The 19,245-nt window shown below is 33.0% G+C and overlaps 3 protein-coding genes across 5 annotated transcripts; all 3 read right to left on the bottom strand.

Moving 5' to 3' along the window:
* Positions 1-5,310, bottom strand: LOC102610613 (ribose-phosphate pyrophosphokinase 1). Its single transcript, XM_006485354.4, has 8 exons — positions 4,969-5,310; positions 4,672-4,848; positions 3,176-3,424; positions 2,747-2,890; positions 2,470-2,637; positions 1,925-1,994; positions 1,636-1,717; positions 1-428 (listed from the first exon to the last, which is right to left on the bottom strand). Exons 1-8 carry the CDS (start codon positions 5,125-5,127, stop codon positions 248-250), a joined length of 1,230 nt encoding a protein of 409 aa, XP_006485417.1. The 5' UTR covers positions 5,128-5,310; the 3' UTR covers positions 1-247.
* A 3,611-nt stretch (positions 5,311-8,921) lies between these two features.
* LOC102610923 (tobamovirus multiplication protein 2B) lies at positions 8,922-12,746 on the bottom strand. 3 transcript variants are annotated; one of them, XM_025100873.2, is made up of 6 exons: positions 12,553-12,746; positions 10,818-10,883; positions 10,671-10,735; positions 9,666-9,756; positions 9,490-9,539; positions 8,922-9,394 (listed from the first exon to the last, which is right to left on the bottom strand). In XM_025100873.2, exons 1-6 carry the CDS (start codon positions 12,694-12,696, stop codon positions 9,352-9,354), a joined length of 459 nt encoding a protein of 152 aa, XP_024956641.1. In that variant the 5' UTR covers positions 12,697-12,746; the 3' UTR covers positions 8,922-9,351. The 3 variants fall into 3 exon arrangements, with proteins under 3 accessions (XP_024956641.1, XP_024956642.1, XP_006485419.1); XM_025100874.2 differs by having other exon boundaries at positions 9,490-9,530; XM_006485356.4 differs by lacking the exon at positions 9,490-9,539 and having other exon boundaries at positions 12,553-12,744.
* Positions 12,747-14,916: 2,170 nt separating this feature from the next.
* On the bottom strand, positions 14,917-16,191 carry LOC107177879 (uncharacterized). Its single transcript, XM_015532401.2, has one exon. The coding sequence runs from the start codon at positions 16,189-16,191 to the stop codon at positions 14,917-14,919; it is 1,275 nt and encodes a 424-aa protein (XP_015387887.2).
* Between the last annotated feature and the right edge of the window lie 3,054 nt (positions 16,192-19,245).

The following is a 19,245-nucleotide window of genomic DNA, read 5'->3' as shown; positions in this document are numbered from 1 at the left end:
AATCTTTAAGATACATTTGCAATTGAATTATTATAAAAGATGTAAGACAATCCATTAAATGGGAATCATCATTCATGATGAAACTTTAATGCCAAATAAAAATGTAGTGAAAATTAAAATTAAACAATGAGAAAGCATATAAGATTAATTTTCCCCTTATGCTAGACTACCTAAAGATATGAGACCTACTCGATTCTACGCCTTTTACCAGTTGAAGCAGCTACCATCACTCGATATCTCCCTGACTTCATTGAAAAATGCTACTTACGGAACAATCATCGTGAACACGCCATATAGTCTCACCCAACAGGTTGGCTATAGAAAGAACAGTCAACTCAGGGAAGTAGTTCTTCTCTGCCACTGGGATTGTATTTGTAACGATCACCTCTTGAAACAGGCCACCTGACAACCTCTCTATTGCAGGAGGGCTGTGATAAAATAGAAACAATTATAAAGTTCACACGAAACGCATTCTAAATAAAAATTCAATTTTAATCTGCATATCCATTCATAATAAATAATATGGCGTATAGTGGTAAAATATGCAAGAAAGAAGAGTCTGATCAATGCAAACATTTGGAACATTTTTAAAGTTTTCATTTTTCAACAGTCTACACGACTAAGATGCCACTACAAAATCCACATAAGAAAATCCTTTTTTTTTATTGTTCATTCCTGGGAAGAGGAAGAAGCAGATAGAGCAAAGACCTACCCTTTCCGTCCGCTCTTTCCGAAGTGAGCAAAAGATGAGAATTTGAAATAGATAGTATAAAAGTCTCCATCTCACCGCTTTCGTCTGGCTTGATACCCCGAGGTTCTTCCTCTAGTTAGGGGCTGTCACCCTCTCCTCATCATCAGGTGTTGAATAGATGCTCGACCAAGGAAGTATCAGAAGGTGATGGCAAAAGAATCAGAATTGCGATCTAATCTATTTGTCGGAATGTTAATGGGTCAAAAGAGATCAAGTTGATAAATTTATGATTTGTAATCCAACCTGCAACTCAAGAGCATCCCTCTCAATACCTGACTTTGGTGGAACCAATACTAACTAATGGCATTTTTTAAATAGTTTACTTTGAAAATTCACTTCAACTTGTCATCAGGTGTAGAAAGGAACTACAAAGTAGTCATGGAACATTCCTACAAGTTGTCATCGGAAATAAGAGGAGGGGTGTTTTTGTCGGTTTTTTTTGTTGGGGGGGTGGGGGGGGGGGGGGGGTGTTGGGTTGGAGGGAGAGAGAAAGATCATAAGATGGAGTTAAACATTTCACAGTGCAAAATAAGCTGGCACCAGATAGCAACTTCTAGTTAGTATCAAAGCAGACCTTCTGCTTGGAAAATAACAGAATCTTTCCCAAAAGGTCCCATCAACGTAGCCTTAATTTATCTCTCTTCCCAGAAGAGCATTAGCTACTCAGGCTTTTGCTTCTAAGAAGAATCAAGAGCTCCTTAACCATACCAAACTAACAGGGAGTATACTAACAGCAGATTCAAAAATACTCCAAGTTGATCAAGTGAAAGAAATTTAATAAATTCTTGGAAAGAAAAGGGAAAAAAAAAAAAACTTGAATGGGAAATAGTATGCTTGCAGAGTAACATAATAAAAGATTAAATGCCAATAAATTTAGTTGGTACCTGAAAACTGCATGCGTGCAGCATGCATAAACTTCCCTGGCCCCTTCTTGATGTAAAAGAGCTGCACCTTTTGCAATAGTCCCTATCACCCACATACACTTCAGGTTAACAGAGCACCAAAAGAATTGATTATCGACTATTTTATTTCATTGCTTACAAAATCCAACCCAGAAATTCAAATACATAAATATGAGAAACAAATGCAAGAAATATTCCAAGATTAAAGTTGCATTCCCAATCATAGTTACTGGTCTATGATCTAGATTGAAATGAAGTTTAGTTCACCAACCAGCAGTGTCAATCATGTCATCCACCATTACTGCAACTTTTCCTTTTACATCGCCAATAAGGTTCATCACCTGAAGTATAAATATTAAGCATAATGAGGATGTGAACGATGTAATAACCTACCAAAGAATAAATAACATAAGAAGAGCAAATATTCATTTCCATCAACATATGTCTATAGAAGTTAGCAGTAAAGGAAGAAATGAACATGCACACAAACAATAGGACAACTGTCACTCTGTGATGGACAATACAGCAGTGATACTTCCATTTTGACAAAACTAAATTATATTCAAAGTAGTCCACAAATTAAACCACAACATTTATCTGCATCCTAGCAAACAAGTTATTGAGACAACAGTTTATAACTGTTAACATGTCATAGACATTGGAGATTTTAGGGGTGAAAGAATTCATAAGGGACAGTACAAAAGCAATTTGAAGCAAACATCATTGCAACTGATTTCAACATTTTCTAGAAAATGTGTAAAAATGAAAATTGTAAGAGGAAACATAATGTGAGCAGAGTTGTAGTACAGTAATTACCTCTGCAACATTGTGTCCATGACGCCTTTTATCTACTATGGCTAAAGGAGCATCAGATAACTTTTTGGCAAAAGCACGTGCTCTTGCCACTCCACCGACATCAGGTGAAACCACCACCAAATCATTAGAAGAAACCGTCTTGCTAGCAAGGTAATCAAGAATCACAGGCTAGAGTGCAGAGGATAAACCATCATAACAAAGTCAGAGAAAAATACTCTTTCTGATCATTGAGTGATAGTAAATCAGTTACTCCAGGATAAAATTTTGTCCTGATTACCTGACAGTATACATGGTCCACTGGAATATCAAAGTAACCCATGGATTGCCCTGAGTGAAGATCGCAAGCAAGAACACGGTCAGCACCTGCCTCTGTTATAAGGTTTGCGACGAGTTTGGCAGCAATTGATTCTCGCCCTTGAGTCTGGAAAGAATATATATAGACCCATACAAGAAAGATAATGCATAAGCATCTACGAACAGAAATATTTTCAAAATATCATTGTCTTGCTTTCAATGCAACTTCAAAAGACAAAGAGAAGATATTGAGCAGCTGCTCATCCAATTGTCTAGGGCATTATTGATATAGGGAGCTCATCAGATCTTTAAATTATTCCATCACTCAAATGTATGTCAAATTTCCATTTTCAGTTTTGGAATCTGTTACCTCCAAGATATTTAAAAAAAATTTTTTTGGCAGATTACACACCTTTCTGTCAGCTCTAGCATATCCAAAGTAAGGAATCACAGCTGTGATATTCTTGGCTGACGCTCTCCGACACGCATCTATCATTATCAAAAGCTCCATGAGATTTTCATTTGCCGGAGGACAGGTGGGCTGCACCAAATAAACATCACATCCTCTAACACTCTCTTGCAGCTGAACATAAATTTCACCATCAGCAAATCGCTTTATGTTGATCTTTCCCAGTTCCACGCCCATGTAGCAAGCAATTTCCTAGGAAACAATAATACATAGTTGTCAAAAATGAAGGTTTTAAGTATTAGAAGAAACTTATACTCCTTAAGGAAAAAAAATTTGGAAAAGCGAAGTTTTGGAAGGAACAAATAATTGCAAGCATCTTTCATATAGCTAAGATTATTACGTATATTTTTTGGGAAAGAATTGTACTACGTTACAAACCACAGAAAATAAGAAAAATGCAATTTTTTAATGAAAAATATATAAGGAAACTACGAAAGCTCTATTTGCCAACATTACCATAATGGTACAAGTTGTGAAAAGCTAACATTAGGATGACAGTTTAACAAGGGTAAGTATTTGCAATTTGACTCCATAGCTGATGTCCCTAATATTGTCCTGAAAAGGATTATGCAGAAAAACTAAAGGAGAAAAAAAAAAAAAAGAAGAAGGAAAACAACTCATGAAATTTCACAAAGTAGGTATCTGATGGCTTTAGATTAATAACGGTAGTTATAACAAAGAATTTGAATGGATTTTCAAATCATCTTATATTGATGGTAACATACATAAATAGCAAGGGACCAGCCATCCCTTCAGTTGAAAGCATTTTAGTTAACAATATGTTTAATAAAATTCCTTAGAATAGGAACACCTAATCATAACTGACCATAAACATCAACAATAGAGCTGAATCCTTGTAATAAAGATGAATGAAAGTTTAAAATAGGACATTCTACCATCCAAAGGTAACTACAAAGTATAGTATGAACGTTGTTATCACACTGCACTGTGCACTTCATAATATAAGTAAGGTTGGTCTGCCCATTAACAACTTATAGATGGAAATCCAATAAAACTGTGTATTTAAATAGCATCTGGGTGATTAGCAACACCAAGCCACGACATGTTTTGAACAGAAACTCTTCTTAGGATACTAGAAACTCCAAAAAGAATTGACACCTGGGAAACACCATCTTGAATAGAGAGGTTCCGATCTCTTAATTGTGAAAACCAGTAATTCTGTTTCCAATAGTATTACTCAAACGACTTTAGACATTTGGAAGTCCGGATAAGCCTGCTTTATAAGGAAAATTAATCAAAATGGACAACAAGAAGTTCGTTTCAACACTATAAGAAACAGCTAGTACAGGAACTTTGATATTTTTCATTCTTGATACGCAGTCCAACATTCGAATGAAACATAACACACAAGGTAAATTTCAAGTTTAGATCACCCTTTAAAAAGAGAGCTAAATGCAATTAAAACTAAACAAAAGTACCTGGGAAAGAGCAGGATTGGCGGTGCCAGAGAACAATTTGATCCTGTTATTTGTAGTTCTGTTGACAGTTTTCTCCATACGCGCCGTTTCCAAAAATTTGGGCAGCGTCCGTTCGTTTAGAACTGGAATATTAGGCTTCCCATTTGGAAAATTCAATGCCTCAGCCATGTCACATCTCTGTAACAATATTTTTTAAAAAAATAATTAAATATAAAAAAACAAAAGAATAAAAAATTAATAATCAACAATATATATATATAGAGAGAGAGAGAGAGAGAGAGATTATGGCGTGCTTACAACGGCGGCGGCATTACAGACGTGAACCCGAGAGCGAGAGTCCCTGAAACTGAATGAAAAAGTTGGGTTTTGGTCACCGAAAGAACAGCGACTGGGGATAGGCGAAGAGCAAGAAGCTGACGTGGATTGTGAAGGGCGCGGCATCGTCAGCGAAGCCATTGTTATCTGTTGTGTTGTTTCAGCTCTCTCTCCTTTTGATCTCTCTTTCTCTCACTCACTCTCTTTCTTTCTTTCCTTTTGTTTTTGTGGTGACGGTGAGGAGGCAGAGAGAGCTTCGGTTGCTTTTTCTTCTTCTTTGGCTATTTTGCTTCGTCGCTTTGGATTTTCATAATATTTTTCTTCTTCGATTTATATATATATAATATACAATCAAGTGGAGGTGGCCTATTATAGAAACTCCATGGGTAACACGGCGCCGTTTTTCACTTTCCACGAAGGCTATCGATTCCATTTTATATTCATACCATATAAAATTATAAATTGAAATAAAAAATTTACTAATATTGGTTTCTTTATTGGTGAGTTTTTGCAGGCGTATCTTTGTTTTTCGCTCGCTTTCTCTCTCCTCTTTTTAATAACCGAGTTATGTTAGAATTATTTCATAGTGGAGCGCTGCTCATAACTGTACGATTATAAAAATAAATATTAAATTTACACTTATTATATGATTTAACACTCATCATCAATATTTTATGATGGAGCAGTTCCACCATAACCACAACTTTTTCTTTATGATTTTTATTAGTTCAATAAGCTAAATTTTATTTTTTTGATTGGAATGTAGTATTCAAATATCATAGCACAATATCTTATTAGATTTTATTGTGTGAAGTTATTATACTGATTTTTTTTTAATATAGGGAATTTGTAGCGAACAAAGTTTGTTTGTTTATTGTTCTTATGCAGTTAGATGATGTTGTAATCTACAGTATTAAGTTCAATCTCAAGTATTATATTTGAGCTTGATCTGTCCAATAATAAATAATGCTAAATATGTTTTTGAAGTCTAGTTTGAAAATCTACACTGAATAAAAAATAAATAAATATGCTTCATACACACAGTATGTTCAAATTCTTTAGGGTAAAGAGGAGTCCACTACTCAATGAAGGAGCGGTTGGGAGGTAATTTTACATAATTGAATAAGAGTGAAAAATAAATAAAAACACAAAATTTTTTTAATTATTAACTCAAAACATATTGAAATTAAAAGACCTTATTTGGTGTTATAATTAGATAGTAGTAGTTCTTAAGCTATATTTCTAAAATGTTTAATAAACACATATTGTGGTTTGCGAGATATTTTAGAATACTTATGTTGTACTACATCTACTTAATACATATATGATATGTGTGTATAAATTAAACATAACTGCTAATTACATGATAATTTTTTTAAATAAATAAATGCACATCATCTATGCATTATGTGGGTATAATACAGTAGGCGGACTTAAAATTTCTCATAATTTAAAAGTCATTTTTTATTAAAATTATTATTTAAAAATATTATTTATAATATATATATATATATATATTTTCAAAACAACACAGTACCAATCAACCCAAATCATGTGCCAAAATTTAAGCAAGAAAGAATAAATGAACATACGGCGGCGAGTAAGTTGCTGGACTTTTTTAAAAAGCGATTAATGATGGACGTCACCGAACAATTCCTAGTATTTTTTGGTCCACGTTGAGAATCCAATCCCATTGGGCGACGGATTGTGGATTCTTCTTCACCACAAACGTTTTCTTGCTATTGGAGGATCAAAAAGTCAGTGATGGCTGGCTGCAATTTGGTCAGCCAGTCAATGGCACATGATTCTTTGGACCATAAAGATGAAATTTTTGTAATGTTTTAAGTTTTAACTCTTGCGGAAAATGAAGAGAGTAAAAAAAAAAAAGGGCCAATTCTTCATCTTTACAAGAGCATTTTTGTGAGAATAGAAATACAACATGCACCCCACGATCTGAATACCATTAAATAATTTTTAAAAATTAATAAAAGATAATAAAATTTGACAATTTGACGATACTTTAGATTATTAGGTATGATAGTCGTATAATATGGATAAATGCTCACTTAATTTTTATACTTTAATTTAAGTACTCGTTTAATTATTATATTTTTTTAAAATATTTGAAGACATCCTACTATTAAATACAATACATTCTTATCTTTATTATTATTAATATCTTTACAATAATATTCTTGAGGATGTTAATGAAAAAATATTGATTCATCAAATTAACCTTAAAAATAAAATAAAAAGTAATGTAAATTCTTTTGTTATTATTTTACCTTTAGGATTAACTTAGTAAATTAATTTTTTTGTATACAATTATTAGTAAGATTGTTGTAAGGATATTAGACATTATTTTAAGTTTGTTGATATTAATTTATTTATAAATAATTACTAGCAAGATTGTTGTAAAGAAATAAACAAATAAACAAGCACCTAAATATGCATCATTTTTTTTAAATATAACTCCTAAACAAGCACTTAAATCAAAATATAAGAATTAAACAAACGTTTACCTCTTATAATAATGTAACATTATTATAATCATACTAAAATCAATATGCATCATTTACCCCATTGCTATAATTAAAAGCTCAATCTCCTCAAGTATAGTAGATAAATAATATCTTTTTGATGATATTCATGAATTGTTTATAGTCATGGAATTGACGTAATGAATGACCGAATCTAGAATGACATGATAAAGATTAAACATTGATGTTGTTGACTTGTATATATTAAGTACTTTTAGTAATGTTTAGGAACAAATACATAAATAAATAAATAAAAACGTGAGATTTTGTTTCAATCACAAAAGACAAGGAATTTATTATGCACGAACCGACATATATTGATAGTCCTCCACCAACTAGGGGATGACTGATTCTTGACAAGTTCAACTCCTAAGCAAATGGAAGAAATGGTAAGCTAATCAATCAACATTTGTATGAGATACGGTGGCATTTTAAGCCAATTATACTAATAGGAATTAGGAAGTCACTAATGGTTTGGCCTCATCCTAATTTCCTTTACAACTGATCATTTTTAACATTTTGTTGCATGCACATGAGCTGCCTTGAGAAGCAACTTTATTGTCCTAATTAAAATTTTCAAGAAGTTTTTACCTTATAAAATAAGAAATGGATATAAAATTTTTTATTTCAAACTTGGATGATCAATAAAATAAAAATTACTTAAAAATCACTTGACTAAGACCCTACTTAATCTTGAGATTGGACAATTATATCTTAAAAATTATAGCACGGGCCAATTTAGCATTGAGGTAGTTGATAAAATAAATTGTTTTTACTGTGTGAAAGAAATGAAATACTAATTGAAACCAACTTAACGTTTGGTAAACTGAGTTACTTGGTTGTTGTGAGTTTGGAGAGCAGAGTACACACATTAGGTAAATTTTATTATAAAAATAGAAATAAAGGTTTAAATTGCTTTTTTTTTTTAAAAAAAAAATATAAAGATTACAATAGAAACTTTAAAGATTTGTGATGACTTATTTAATATACTGCTTACAATAAATAATCCCCTACCTATTTTTTAAAACTACTGTTAAAATGGAGAAAATTTATAAAATAAACAATTTTTGAAAAATTTACCTATCACTATTTTTATCAAAACTCATAAAAAAACCACTTATAGTGTTTTCAACCTATTGAATCAAAAATATTTACTAAATACTAACTGCTATGGTTTAAAAGTCAAGTTAATTTGATCCACCACTTGTATATAAAAAACTTATAATATCTTTATTATTTTTTGTCAAAATTATTATTTCAAATTCATATTTACAACACATTATTAACTTTTATTTTATTATTACATTTTTTATTTTTTTTTATAATAACTGTAATTTAATAACTATAATACCTCACTATCAAACAAGACCTATGCTCTCGAGGCGGAACTAAAAGTTAGGAGAACAAGCACACACGTTTTGTTTATCAATTGCGTGTTTCACATAAGAAGTCCGTACAAGGTCAACATTTATTTGTCATGTCTGTGATTTAAAAAAGGAAAATGACATCTAAATATAAATCAAAAGTGAGACTAGAAAAAACGAGTTTCAAAAGTTAGGAGAACAAAAAAGATCATGATACACATGTTCTCCAAATTGCATTCAAAGAATAAATGGACCACATTCTATACGCGGCAAGGGTTCGAGATGGACCTACTTCAAATCAATCGAACTCCCTTAAATAGGATGTAACTTACTTCAAATCAATCGACTTCCTTCAAAAAAGAATTGGGCACCAATTCCTCTGAGATTTAATTAGGCACAAATTAAAAGCCTTAGTCTTAACGTGCTGCTAAAGAACTCCCTAGAATGGTTCCAAAGTTTGGTCAGTCAATGCTTTGCTGGAGGTTGTTTTCCCATCTCAGGTTCCTGCAATAAAATTGAATTAAAAAAAGAAAAAGAAATATCACTCCGGAGCACTAGGATTTGCATGCTAGTAAAGAACTCTGTAGAATTCACTCCACTCTTTCTCAGTCAATTTCACTTCAGGAGGTTGTTTTGCTGTCTGAGATTCCTTCAAATATCAGTTCGAATACTAAGTATTAAAGTGATATAATTACATAGGGAATCAACAGTGGATCATTGATGGAAAAAGCTCTAACCGAGAAAAAGATCGGTTAAGAAGAGATGGGGTTTATACCTTTTCAGGCAAATGTGCTTGAGAGAGAGAACTAAGTTGGCAGCTCTCCATATTTGCAAGCAGCTGGGAAACAGTTCTGAGATGAGGAACACTGAAAAATTTGTAATTCAAATAAGGAAAAGGTGTCAGAAACAGGGTGCTATTGAGTTCATTAACAGTTACCAAAAAACTAGTTGTAAATCATACATAAATGCATATAAAGGTATCCTTTTAACTATTACACGTGCAACAAATTCGGTGCTAGTTGCAAATGGTCATTCCAACAGCTCACAATCGGTTTGGTTTTGGATGGTATAATCTAAAGACTTAGCCATTGTATATCAATTTCTCATTTGGGAGTTGAGTGCAACTGCTAAATGGCAGAGATGATTCATGTAGCCAGCACCAAGAAGGTTGGCATGAATTTCCTTAAGTTGAATTCAAATTTGTCACATAATATTGTTTGGCTATCTTATCATGTACTTGTATCATCTCCGCAGATCTTTTACAACTTGATGAACTCCCAAATCATTCAAACACAGGAAACATCAAACTGGCAACTTAAGGAAAGTAGGAAACATCCATTCATTCAATAACATGCTAATGACTTGCAATCTGTTAAAGTAAAACCTAATTTAACATGATTCTGTAAACTAAGGCCCTATTTGGTATTGTGATTGGGCAACTGTAGGTTTCAAGCAACAACAGTAAATTGTTTTGTAAGCACCTGCTGCTGTGGTTTCAAAGCTAAGTCGATTTTATCCCAAAACCTATATGATGAAATCCCTATAATTTCTTTATTATTTTTGTCAAAATTATTATTTTTAAAAGTCATATTTAAAAAAAAAATAAATTTTATTTTATAGCTACAGCTTTTTTTCTATAGCACCTGTGATTTTTAAGCTGCAACACCTCAATACCAAACAAGGCATAAGTCACTAAAGCAAGTTTTTGATATATGAAAAGCAGCAGGTCCAGTTGAATACCAGCAGTGATCTAAACAACAAAGGATTTAGGAAATATAACCTTTGTAATCCATTCTCCACATGTGCATCTAGGGAGGAAATAACCTGAGGCATCTGCTCTAATACCTGTGTCAGAAAGGGATGACATGAAAAGGCTTGTAAGGAATATCTTGCAAACAAGACTACATTTTCAGAGGGTCTTACATACTTGCCCTGTATTCTTAATCATGGTGGTTTTTGCCAGAAGGTTCTTTGGGAGCTTTGTTAGTTGAACCTGCAAATCAGAAAAAGGATAAGCATATGAGTGATCATGCCCAACCGAACAGAACGGCAAAGTCAACTATTGTGCAAACAAAACATTGGTAAAAGAATGAGTTGTTGGACATGTAATATACACAGACACCCAACATTGGTGAGAATGCAAGGGCGATAAACCTTAGTGATAGCAATTCAGCCTATTAAGACAGAACATAGTTCATTGTTTGGACAGCAAAGAGTTCATCCATTGCACTAGTATTCAGAAGATTCTGTGACTTATCGAAAATTTTAGTTAAACCAAAAAGCTGTGCCAGCCAAAATGCGGAAACGTAATTTCCCTTGCTTGTTCATTGTTAAACATATCACGACTGCATATATCTATAGAAAAATCAGCACATATTGCACTAATGAAAGTCGAGTTAGAACCACCAAATAGTCTAGAAATACTATGTATGTACAATTCTACCGCAGAAGCTTCCTTAAATTCTGAAGACCTGGAAATTCTCAGATTTTAATTCTTAATGAGACTCACTAATTTATATCATGAATTTCATAATATCTTTCTCTCACTCACACACAGAGAGTTGCGGTGCCATGTTGGGGCTAGCAGGGGCTGATTCTTGGCTTTTCCAAATTTGCAAGTTTATTTGGATATTTGTCCCATTTTTTATTTGATTTACCATAAAGCCCCTGCAAAAATTTAAAAGTAAATAAATTATCAGATATTTGTTTTCACACTTCCAACTCACAAAGAAACATTGTTGTTTTGAAATCCCTAGGGCCCTAACTCTCCTCGCACAAAAAAAAGAGAAATTGTTTCATCTTGCTGAGTTTTATCCAAATGATTTTTCTTCAATAGATCTTGTGGTACTTGAAATCCAACTTGACGTTTACATTATGGAAGTGGGTTCTGTTAACAAATTTTCAGGATAGAAAGGGATTGGTGAGTTAGCAAGAGAAAATAGTTGATACTAAGAAGGATAAATTTTATTCATTAATTAAATCTGTTGATGACATTAGCATTGATTTTACCAGTTGCCACAACTACAATAGAAAAGATATTTTTAGCTATGAATTTTGTGAAAAAAATGTTTGTGAAATCAGTTGAGAGATCAATAATCGAATGATAGTATCGTTGTATTTATTAATAAAAAACATATATTTTGTAGTATTGACGATGAGGTTATTCTTCAACATTTTCAATATATGAAAACATACCGAGGTCAGTTGCAAACGAATTGAATATGTTAACGAATTTTTATTTTGGCATTTGTTATTTGTTGATAATTTTTAAAACTATATTATTGTTTGAACTTATCCCTGCTGGATTGAATTCTTGGGACCGCTACTGCGCACACACGTGCACACTCCATACGACCGTGCCCAACACAACAAAGGTAATATGCCTACCCAACAGTGACTCCAATCAAAACGCTCAAACTAAAATTAGTTAATCCTCGAACTTATAAGACCATTTCAGCCCCATGGCTATGATTGAACACAATACCTAAGCCTAAACGTTCCATATTCATAGAATAGAAAGAACCCACATGAATTAAAGGTTATTAGCGAAAATTGATCAAATAAGACAATCCGTGAATGAATGAATTTCCATGTTCCAATAATCATCAAATAAGAAAAATATTGGGCTATGAAGCAATCAGTAAAGAAAGAAAGAAAGAAACCTGAGAAGGTGAGGACTGTTGCATGAGGTGAAGAAGATTGGAAGTGGACTGAATTGTCTGAGAAATTTGATCAAACACCATTGCTTTTGCCGTTCCTTCTCTACTACTACTGCTTCCGCTGGCCGCTGCTGTCGGGCTTGCCATTCTTTTCTTGGTTTAACACTTACGAATCTCACTATCACCCACTGCACCTGCACTCAGCTTCCTTAAATAGAGCTCTAATTTTTTTTGTTATTTTTATTATCCGGCCCAGCTCTGCTCGGCCCGGCCCAGCTATTTTTAGTTTTAATTTTTAAATCCACCTAGATCCAGCTCAATTGAAGCATCTGTTGTTTCGAATCCTTCGATTTTCTTAGAATAGGAAAATAGATAGATCCTCAACAATTTGTGCAAGAATCTTGCAATACTAATGTATAGTGTATATGTATTTTGTTTTTATCGATCGTGGATTTCCAAAATGCAATATGAATGAAAAATAGAATCTGTCAGAATCACATAAACTGGATTCTTCAAGATCAAATGAAGCCTTACAAGTTATAGGTAGCTTTGGCAACGGAATGGGACGGATTAGGATTTGTTGATCTTGATTGATAATTAGGACAAAAAATGTCTCGAATCTCGTCTCAAACAATAAATCGGGACAAAAATATGTCCCGTTTCCATCTTGAACTGGATTCGAATTGTCTTGAATGAGATGAATTTATGTTGCAAATTTTGTCATTAAGGGCATGTCTATGAATATTATCGACATGTCATAAATATTATTATAAAAATGATCTGTCATACACAAATGATTGACATGTCAAATATATATGATTTATCAAACCGGCTTGTCATACATTTTTTAAAACTCAAATTTTGGCCCATTTAAAATGCTGATCGAAATTTTTAAATGTTACAAACCCCGTCCAAACAGTATATCAATATAAATTTAAGCCCCGAATCTAGTCTGAATAGTAAATAAGGACAAATTTTCTACCAAATTCCTTCTTGAATGGGTTAAGATCCTGAATCTTGATTGAGATTTGGGAAATTTTGCTAACTCTAGTTATAGGCATTGATAGGGCATAAAATAGTTGAAAATTTTTGTCGTGTTTAAAAATTGTAAGATAGAAAACAATTTTTTAAGATGATTCTGAATAATCCAGATCTTTCAATTGCATTAGGAATTGCTAGCGCGTAGTGACTGACTCACAATAAATTGATAGTCTTCAATTTAATTAATTATCAATGATTTACCACGACTTTTGCTAGTTAATAGTTAATCCACTTCCGAATCAAGGAAGCTATATTACAGTCAATTGATATTACAACAATAGAACCATTGTGAGAGTAAATTCATACAGTTATTACATATCTTGGAAGACTGCATTTACTTGAATGTATAAATCTAATATGAGAACATTTCTTTAGCATATGGTTGCAGCCAAGGAGCAACCCCGCACACTTATGACAGCTACTTCAAACATTATTTGTCCGGGCAAAACCCAAAGCAAGCAAGAAGTATGGACCAGAGAGTCCCACAGATCATGAGCGTGGTCATGGAACAAACGCCATACTTTCTGCACTCTGCAAAAATAATGCTTCGCTTCTTGTAAGTGGGAAGTCATAGTCAGTTTCCGTGGTAGTCCAAGTGAACAATGACAAGTTAAGACTTAATGCCGAGTCATTTCCATCCTATTTCATATCAATCAAAACTTCATGCTTGCATAAAGCATAATGTTCCGTTCTAACTAAATATCTCAGGTTCCTGGAATATTATAAGAAAACTTAGCTGCAGTGAATATGTATGTAATAATAAAACTTGAATGCTTGAAGTCAAGAGAGTTAAGTAGGTGAGGCCAAATTTGTAGCACAATTAGGGTATTCTTTTATTTCTAATTTACATTTCTAATTAACTGAGTGAAGAAAAGCCATTCATCAGGCAGAAGAGTCTTCAAATCCACCAGTATTCCAAATGCATTCTTCTGGCTCACTCAGCATACAAGATCACAAAACCAATTTCAATGTATTCACATTTTGAATGCAAAAATTTGCGATTGGTATATGAGGGTAGAGCAGCAAAACTCTCAATTTACAGACTAATCTGCTATGCATAATAAATGCCCTAACACTATAACCAAAGAAGTCTTGCAAAATAAACCAATGCCGAAAAAAGTTAGTCATTCGCCTTTCCTAAGATATTAGCAATTACAGCCAAGATACACAAAAATTTATTGTCATAACCAGTGCAATGGATGTCCAATGCTTTACAATAACATAACTAAGAAAGTGGCAGAATTTTAGATAAAACAAAAACTTGATTACTATACATATGGCAAAGGAAAAGCTGAAATTACACATTTGCAAACATTTCAAACCTTGCTAAGAGGAAGCAGCCTTAATAGCATTCTGCAACTGAGACTCCAAATCACTAGCCTGATTAACAGACTTCTTATATTCGGTATGACCATTCCCTTCACCATTTTTCTTGTTCCTCCGCCTCTCAAACTCGCCAAAACTTTCACTTGATGCTGGATAAAGCTTATTACCAGTAGTATCACTTGCACCACCATAGCTTTTTGCCTCACCAAAACTCTCATTTGAATATGGAAATACCTTCTTCCCTATACTATCACTTATTCCATGAAAATTCCCTGGGGAAACCCCCATTGCCATCTTCTCCAAACAATGCTTCATATCTTTATTTTCCTTCTCCAATAGATCCAAATCTCTTCTCATCCAGAAACACATTCCTTTCAACAACTCTAAATCACCCACATCACTCTCGATATTCTTCTCCCTTTTCACTTCCTCCACTTTCTCAACCCTCTCAATCCCAATCTTGTTCACGGTTAAATATGGCATTTTAACCTCAGAATCCGCAGGCAAATTCACTCCCCACCTCAAATTCATCATTACCCTTTTAGTCACCGGCAACACTGTTCTTGCTTTTACAGCAATACCACCTAAAAAGCCACCTTTTTTATCATCATCTTTCAACAACAACGTTCTATCTCTAAAAAACCCAATTCCATCACTGCGAATTGAATCAACCCCATTAAAGAAACTACCATTCCCATTGCCACTACGCGGCTCCAATTTCAGATCTTGCCACCCGGACGACTCATCCGAAATCGACATCGACCTATTTACAAACTCAGTATTTGAAGGTGACCCAGATTGCAAATGGGATCCAGAATTGAAGTGGGGCCCAGAATTTGCAGGATTAGGGTTTGAAGACGACGTAGTTTTGTGAAGAGAAAAGTTGCCAAATTGAGGCTTGAAATGGAGCAAAAACGCAGGAGTGAAATTGGTTGGGTTTGTGTAGGAAAGAGAGAAGTGGGCAGAGAAGATAAGAGGAGAGTCCTGGGGTGAACCAAACAAACCAAGGCCTGATTTCAAAGAGAAAGAGAAAGGGGCTGTGCTTGTGCTCGTTGTAGAGAGAGGTGTATAGTTGAGTTTGAAGGAAGGGCCTGATGGAAAGTTGGTGCCGAGAGAAAAGGAAAGGTGTTGACTGCCGGCGGCGACGGTTTTGGTGGTTGTAGTAGTGGTGGTGAGAGAAGAAATGAAAGGTTGATTGAAAATGGTGATGGGTATTTTGGCCTTTAGGATTGGTGGGTTTTGGGAATCATCTGGGAGTTTCAGAGACAGCTTCATCTCTCTCTGTCACTGTGTGTGACTGAGGATTGTGGAAGATAGTGATTAGCTTTCAGTGATGAGGATTGTGGGTTAATTTTTTTTTATTAATATTTCTTATACTTGTTTATATAGTTATAAATATTTGAGAAAAACAGAAAATACTATATTATTCAGGGCCAAAACTTCATAGAAAGCATGATTACCAAGTCAATTTTTAAAATAAAATTTAATTTTCACAAGATGGTTAGCCAGATAAATGAAGGCTTTGACCCCAGATTTGCCTCTAAAAAAATTAGTGTGCTTGAAATACTTTGCTTGTAGGATCCTTGCCATTAATGAGTTTGGGAATTGAAAAATCCTCTAGCCTTGTTTAGCAATCAAGGCTTAGATTAAAACAGGCAAAGTCTCTAAAACTAATTCCGCTACTTTTAGATTGACAAAGTCTTTCCCATCAAGTCAGTGGATATTCTTCTTATCTCTCACTAAATTAGGGAATTAAAAAATATTTTGTTCTCTTCCCCAACTTGTATTTTATGAATACTATAGACTCTCAATATTAATCAACTTAAATATATTTTTTAAAAAAACAATCTCATAAATACAATTCTTTCTAAGAGAAAGTAACGAGCTTTACCTCAGGTTTGTGAATCTTTATAAATGCAAGTAATAGCTCAAAAATACTTTAATTTAATTTAAATAAATAATTTTTTCTTAATTTAAATAAATATTTTTTCTTTAGAAAAATGGTTTTAACGGTTATAAAACGAGTTTTTGTAAATACATGGAAATTCAAAATACATGCGAAATTGGCTAGTCCATTTCGCTGACAAGTTGACCCGTTAGCTAACTCACAAAAGACATTAGAATTATCATATACTTGGTCAGTCATTTAGGTATAATTGGTTAATTGGTTACTTTTTTTGCCTCAAAATTGGTTCGTCAGACTTGTTCAAAGTTGAAATAACGAGGCAACCGGAAATTTCTGAAAATTCTGCTTTAGCCTAACAATTTTGCACGATCATAACTTCGGCTCAGAATTTTAAATCTTATTTTTATTATTCTAGAAATATTTAGAAAAACGAACAAATATTTCATCGTATTTTAGTTTAGAGGGCTTTTAGATAAGTCTATATGCTTAAGAGTAAATACCATGGATAAAAAGAAATAAAAATTCATTTTCTTTTAGCGTTTTCTAAAGCCATGTTTTTCATTAAGAAAAAAATGTAATAAAAGATTTAAGAATTTTGGTGAATGTAAAACATAGTAGTTTTTGTGCTCACATAGCTAAGCATGCATAAATTTAGATAAACTTTCTTAAAACAAAATTATAAAGAGAATAATCATAAGCCAGTGTTTTGAAATTGAATATTAAATTGATGACATTGTGCTGGTATTCCTGTGATGCCAAAGCTTTTAAACTCTTCATAGTTCATACTATCAATTTTATCAATAATGCTACAAAAAGAAATTGGCTAAGAAATGGATATATTAATATGGGTAATTTTTGAAAATCTCCCCTGAAGTTTGATATATTTTACAGATAGATGGTCAAGACGAATAAATTCGTGACATCCCCTACTGTTGTATGCGCATTAAGCTTCTGTTAGTAAGCTAAGGGTGCGTTTGGGATTGAGGTTGGGCAGTTGTAGCTTAAAAGCTACAGCACTAAAGTGTTTGGTAAACACTAACTGTTGTAGCTTTTAAGCTATATTGTTATGATTTTTCACTTGTATAATATAAAATTTATTATATCTTTAATAATTTTATCAAAATTATTATTTAAATTTTATATTTACTATATATTATTAATTTTTGTTTCATAATTATAGCTTTTTTTTCACAGCAGCTGTAGCTTAAAAGCTACAGCACCTCAATCCCAAATACACCCTAAGGTGAAAATCATAATCTCCTAAGATAAGAAAAAGTTTTGAACATACTACTTGAGTTGTTTGTCAACTACATTATTGTAGCATGTCGGATATAAAATTCAAAATCTGTAAATGCATGCCAGGCATTATATTTTCCTCTTTCATCTTGCATTTCTCTTTCATTTCATGCATTTCATTTACTTGCTCTCTCCAGGTCACAAACACAAATCCTCTTAACTAGCAACTAATATCTAAGAAATTTTGAATGAGAACCATGTATCGATCTGAGTTCCATCGACGACCTAAAGACCATATCTTTTTGTTAAAGCCAATAACAAAACAGGTCAGTTTCTAATGCAGCTCAGGTTTGTCAGCTTCGTTTTCAATGTAATATGTTGCTTGTTGGTAAAATATGCTCTTTAAAAACATATGTGTTTATTTAATAGTAATAAACAATTTTTCTGATTAATAAAATAAATGAGGTATTTTATTCAAATATCTTAATTGCATTAATATTTGTATTAAAGTCCATTTAATCATATTATATGTATTTATGTGATCACCATGTGGATTCACAGAAGACATAAATACAAGTTATCTTATGATTAAATAAATTTAGTTCGCAGTTGATAAATAAAGTTGGGCACTTTATTTAGGTATAGACTGTAATAAATTCATTGAATGATTTGTCTTAATCATGTATGAATTTATTGATGTAGTATGACTACATTGAACAGGATCACATGTGAGATTTAATTAACTTTGTAATAACTGTCAGACTTATTAAATCTCATAGGCATTGATTTTACTATAATCTTAATCTTGAGTTAATTATGATTTCATGATTGTAATTGTTATTCCATTTGAGTTACCAATGGGCACGACACATCCTTGTGGTCAAGATTATCCGGTATCTTGGTGGGAGCAATTATGAGTATTGGAGTTATGGATTAACAATATAGAATTTGTACAACACATCTCTTGATAGGTTTTCGGCACTTGATCATAGAATTCTCTGGCCAGAGTGTATCAACATATTTAGTATGTTGAAAATGATCATTAGAGAAAACCAGTAAGGATCAAGGAATAAGATGTTATTAAATTGATTGGACAGTTGAGATATCAATTTAATTAACGATGTGGTACAAAGGATTGTGCAATAAAAAAAAAATAAATGTGGCTTGGGACGAATTATTATTCGAGC

Source organism: Citrus sinensis, chromosome 4 (assembly GCF_022201045.2).
Source record: "Citrus sinensis cultivar Valencia sweet orange chromosome 4, DVS_A1.0, whole genome shotgun sequence".
Taxonomy (NCBI): Eukaryota; Viridiplantae; Streptophyta; class Magnoliopsida; order Sapindales; family Rutaceae; genus Citrus; species Citrus sinensis.
The sequence above is the reverse complement of the archived record's forward strand: the minus strand, read 5'-3'. Positions and strand labels throughout refer to the sequence as shown.

Coding starts and splice junctions, on each gene's coding strand:
- LOC102610613 (XM_006485354.4), bottom strand. CDS start 5,127: ATGGCTTCGCTGACGATGCCGCGCCCTTCACAATCCACGTCAGCTTCT. Junction 2,638..2,746: donor TGGACCATGTATACTGTCAG/GTAATCAGGACA, acceptor TCTGCACTCTAG/CCTGTGATTCTTGATTACCT. Junction 1,718..1,924: donor TGACATGATTGACACTGCTG/GTTGGTGAACTA, acceptor TGTGGGTGATAG/GGACTATTGCAAAAGGTGCA.
- LOC102610923 (XM_025100873.2), bottom strand. CDS start 12,696: ATGGCAAGCCCGACAGCAGCGGCCAGCGGAAGCAGTAGTAGTAGAGAA. Junction 10,884..12,552: donor AACAGTCCTCACCTTCTCAG/GTTTCTTTCTTT, acceptor TCTGATTTGCAG/GTTCAACTAACAAAGCTCCC. Junction 9,395..9,489: donor GTGAAATTGACTGAGAAAGA/GTGGAGTGAATT, acceptor ATTTTATTGCAG/GAACCTGAGATGGGAAAACA.
- LOC107177879 (XM_015532401.2), bottom strand. CDS start 16,191: ATGAAGCTGTCTCTGAAACTCCCAGATGATTCCCAAAACCCACCAATC.